We start from the raw sequence: 4,194 nt of genomic DNA, 5'->3' as shown, positions 1-4,194 counted from the left end.
CTTTGAGCACCTGATATAGCAATTTCCCTTCCTTTGGGCAGACAACAACTCCCAAAGAGTCCATTTTTTTTTAAATCGATGTCTATTTTCCAATAAAGGAATTGCCAAAACAAAAGCTCTGATTTTTCAAATTGCTTTTAATGTAGCTAAAATCTGAAATAATTTATATTTTATTGGTCTCACTGTTGAAATGACAGGGTCTGGCTAAAGGTTTAATAAACAAAATCCCACACACACATATGCATACACACACCCTGGCACAGAGCCCACGTCACTGCAATCAGAGAAAAATAGAGTATACCTAAGCTGTGTGGCAGTCCCCTAATTAACGATCAAAACTCCTTGGAGCTAAGGTGCTGCTCTCCCAATAGACTGCTATTTTTATAATATTTGTCTTTGAAAACAACAGCATGATTAATCTCACCATTCCTATTTAAATTACTTAGGTAGAAACAACAATGCACTTTGAGCGATTATTAAAAACACTTTATTATGTATAATTTGTACATGCTTCAATGTGTGTTGCTTAGGGTGATTTATTTTTCAGGTTGCGATGTCATCTACCAAGATTAACTAGATCTAATTTTCATTCTACCATGCCACATACAAAAATACAGTTTTCAAAGCAAAGTTTCCCTTCTTTACACAAAGGTACACAAGAGTTTGTCAGACAAATAAAATAAGAAAAGAATACTCTGCACACGTATCGACACCATACAAGGCATTATCCTTCACACAGCAACATCTAATGTGTTCTTTTATTCTTGAAACAGCAGGAAAAGAGCCCCTTCCCCTCAGAGGGAAACACAAACTTTATCTGTTGCTAAAGCCAAATTCCAGGGATGAAGGTGTGGTCCTCTCGCGGGGAAAGTCAGGGGTCTGGGGACGTATGGAGGAGGATGGACGCCCCTTCATAAGCACTTCAGGAGGAAGGAGTTGCAGGAAGTTCCTCGGGGACAGTCGCACAGCTTCCCGATCCTGGCGCCTTTGCGCACCGCGCACTGCTCCCCGGCGTCGCACTGCAAACAACACAACGTGTGGTCATCGGGCAGGAGCAAACCCAGGCTCCCAACAGGCCAGTCTCCCAGTCAACGCAATTTCTGCCTCCTGAGAGGGACGATTGGACTCCAGCCCCGTCACCAGAGGCCTAAGTATAGTTAGGCCTGAAACATAGGGAGGGAGCTTTGTGCTTATAATTTCAGTGAGAGGACATTTTTTAAAAAAAGAAATTTAAATTATTGGTCCCCTCTTACTTTCTTCCACCTTTGGTGGAAGGGAACACATTTCCTGGCTCCTTTTCTTGCACATTCAAAGGGGAAAAAAATCAACCAGACCTTTTTTCTAAGAAATAAACAACAGAGCTACACTTTCTCACAACCCCTGTTTCTTACTTTCCCACTTCCTCATCCCAAGAAGGAAGATTAAAGTGTGTGTGTGTGTGTGTGTGTGTGTGTACGCGCGCACATGCGTGTTGTGCATTTTACCGGGAGCAATCCAAGGAAGGTGACCAGCCCTGATTGAATCAAGAATTTTGATCAAAGAATTTAGATCAAAAACACTGGCTACACTCCGGAAGGAAGCAGGAAGAAATTGTGGGAGCAAGAACTGAGTTGATGCAAGGGGTCTAGCAACTCAGAGAATTCCTCCTGATATGAAACTAAAAGTTCATCTTCAGGAAATGCTCCTTCCCACACAGATTTTAGAGCTAGTTCCTGGCACACCTGTTCAATTCCCCCAAAAGGCTGGTCTGCCCTTTGCCCTTACAGACAAAGAGACAAGGGCTGGCGGCGGAAGCAAACGAGAGCCCTTAGAATCCTGCAAACCCATTACCTGTGTTATTTAGCCACATCGTAAGGAGAAGGTCATGTATAAGATTCAAGGCAGTGTGTTTTCTCATGTAAAAACGTGGCAGTGGTGACCTCAAAGCCTTACCATGGGGACTTGGCCATACTTCTTCTCATAGATGGGAATACGTTTACTCTTGAGCTTCTTCAAGACTTCCTGCAGCGCTTCGATCTGCAACACACCGCCCCGGAGCCGAAGTTGCCGCCTTGGCTGCGAGCCCAGCCCAGGTGCTCACTTCCAGCCGTAGTTATAAGGATCCCCGGACCCCCACACACTCTGCGACGGGACTCCGCGGACTGCGGGAATGGTCTAGGGAAGCGAACTTAGAGAGCGCTGTCCCAGGTACTGACCGCGGGTCCCGGACCCGCTGAGGCTCCTGTTGCTCCGAGGGGCCGGGACCAGGGATTCCTTCTAACGACTGCCTGGACCCTGTGGGCTCGAGACGATCTTCGGGTGACAGTGAGTGCCCGGCTCTGCGCTCAGGTCCCCGCGCCCTGACTCTGGGAATGGGAGTGGGGGCGGGGGGAGGAAGGCATGCAAAGGAAGGGACCGCGCGGCACCCCGAGGGGGTCCGGGGCGAGGGGGATACCGACCAGCTCCTTCTCGTGGGAGGCATCCTCCACGGCGGAGTAGATGTCCAGGGCTCGCGGCTGCAGCTCGGCGTCCTCCTGGGCGCGGGTGCCCAGCAGAGGTAGCAGCAGCAGCAGGGCGGCGCCCAGGAGGGGCAGCAGCCGCAGGCGGGGGCTCTCCATGGTGCTGAAACTCGTCGTTGCTGGGGCACCCCGCGCTCCCGCCTTTTATAGCTCGCCCGAGCCCCCGTGCAGGAAAGAGGGAGGGGGCGAGGAAGGAAGGGGGTGTGGAGGAGGGCCCGGGTCAACCGTCTGTAGGCAGCGCTCTGCTGGCGCTTGACGTCAATGCCCGCCGGGCTCCAGGCGCCCGGGAATGAGGCTTTGCGCACAGATGGGCTAGAGCGCAGAGAACAGGACCCTGCGCCCCCAAATGCTGTCAGCCCCGAGGCAAGGGACGCTCCCCGAGGGGCCTGAGCTGAAGCCACAGGGGCAAAAGGTGAGGGATGGGGAGCGGGAGGGGCCTAGGAAATGGAAAATGCCTTCGGGGCAATGCACAAGCAAGAGAGTTGCTTCCCATCGCACAGCGGCGGTGGCACAGTCCGCCGGCCCTGCCTTGCCTCTCACCCCAGCCGGAAGCTGGCAGCAAGAAGGGGGTGTTGCCTCCAGACAGTCATGTTTGTGGAGCACCTTACTAGGCACTCTGTGGGGTTGGGGAGGCAAATATAGCACATAAAAGAAGGAGACATCATGGCCTTGCCCACAGTGAGTTCTAAGATGGAATGTGTGTGGTGATAGTGAGGAAAAAAGAGGAAAAACAGACCAAGCCCGACTTCGCAGCTGTGTGGGGAGTGCAGAGAACCGGACTTTAGTTCCAGCCCTGGCTCCAATACTTAAAAGTTATATGACCGTGAACAAAATAAAGAACCTCTTCAGCCACAGGTTTTTTTGTTTCTGTTTCTGTTTTTGTTTTTTGGTAAGACTGGGATTGAAAAGACGTACCTCACAAGGTTATCAGTACAATGAAATGAGAGAGATTAGGTATGTAAAACTCTTGGCCCTTAGCACATAAACACTAAGCCTCCCTGTCCCTCCTCTCTGAACGCTGAGGCTGCCCAGGTACTACGTGCAGTATCTCAGCTTTTCCTCAGGGCAAATTCCAACACCCCCACCACCCAAGAAGCACCTGGCACTCAAGAAGCCAGTGTAGATAAAAAGAAAAGGGGTGAAAAAAGGAAGCTCCCTGATTATGAAAATATCTCCAGAGGTCAAATGTTAATAGTAAGCCAGGTCTTTAGTAACTTGGGAAAACAATGTTGTTGTTGTTTTTTTAAAGGTTAGGGTCCTTACAGCCTGAATGCAAATGAAAGTATCTGTAGAAGAAGGGATGCCTTCTTTCCCACTTAGACCTAGAAACGAATCCCACCTGCTTGCCCACCTGGCTTCTTTCACCATACCCTCTTTCCCTCAACTGCTCCTGAATCCACTCACTCTTCTCCACCCTAGTCCTGGACAGGTCCCTCAGCCCACTTAATGTCTACCCCTTAATCCCTTCCTCATCTTTTCTTGCCTTTCTTTAATCCACAATTCATTGCCCTCAAGGGTATCTTCCCCCTAAAATACACTAATAGCTCCCCATCTTACTAAGCATTGATTCTAAATTTCTCACCCAGACTTGCAAAGTATTACATGGTCTGCACCCCTTCCCCACCTCATGTTCTACCACTTTGCCCCAGACACCTTCACTCCAGCCTCACTGACCTTCTTTTTGCTCCTCTAACAA

The 4,194-nt window shown here is 49.8% G+C and overlaps 1 protein-coding gene across 1 annotated transcript; it reads right to left on the bottom strand.

The window, feature by feature from the left end:
- Window positions 1-472: 472 nt before the first annotated feature.
- CARTPT (CART prepropeptide) lies at window positions 473-2,598 on the bottom strand. Its single transcript, XM_076008374.1, has 3 exons — window positions 2,439-2,598; window positions 1,933-2,016; window positions 473-1,019 (listed from the first exon to the last, which is right to left on the bottom strand). Exons 1-3 carry the CDS (start codon window positions 2,595-2,597, stop codon window positions 912-914), a joined length of 351 nt encoding a protein of 116 aa, XP_075864489.1. The 5' UTR covers window position 2,598; the 3' UTR covers window positions 473-911.
- Window positions 2,599-4,194: the final 1,596 nt, after the last annotated feature.

Source organism: Microcebus murinus, chromosome 11 (assembly GCF_040939455.1).
Source record: "Microcebus murinus isolate Inina chromosome 11, M.murinus_Inina_mat1.0, whole genome shotgun sequence".
In the NCBI taxonomy this organism is placed as follows: Eukaryota; Metazoa; Chordata; class Mammalia; order Primates; family Cheirogaleidae; genus Microcebus; species Microcebus murinus.
Note: the sequence above shows the minus strand (reverse complement) of the source record. Positions and strands in the feature narration are given on the sequence as shown.

Excerpts from the sequence above, each read along its gene's own strand:
- CARTPT (XM_076008374.1), bottom strand. The coding sequence starts at position 2,597 with ATGGAGAGCCCCCGCCTGCGGCTGCTGCCCCTCCTGGGCGCCGCCCTG. Across the intron at positions 2,017-2,438 it reads CCTCCCACGAGAAGGAGCTG|ATCGAAGCGCTGCAGGAAGT; the intron begins GTCGGTATCCCC and ends GGTGTGTTGCAG. Across the intron at positions 1,020-1,932 it reads AGTATGGCCAAGTCCCCATG|TGCGACGCCGGGGAGCAGTG; the intron begins GTAAGGCTTTGA and ends TGTTGTTTGCAG.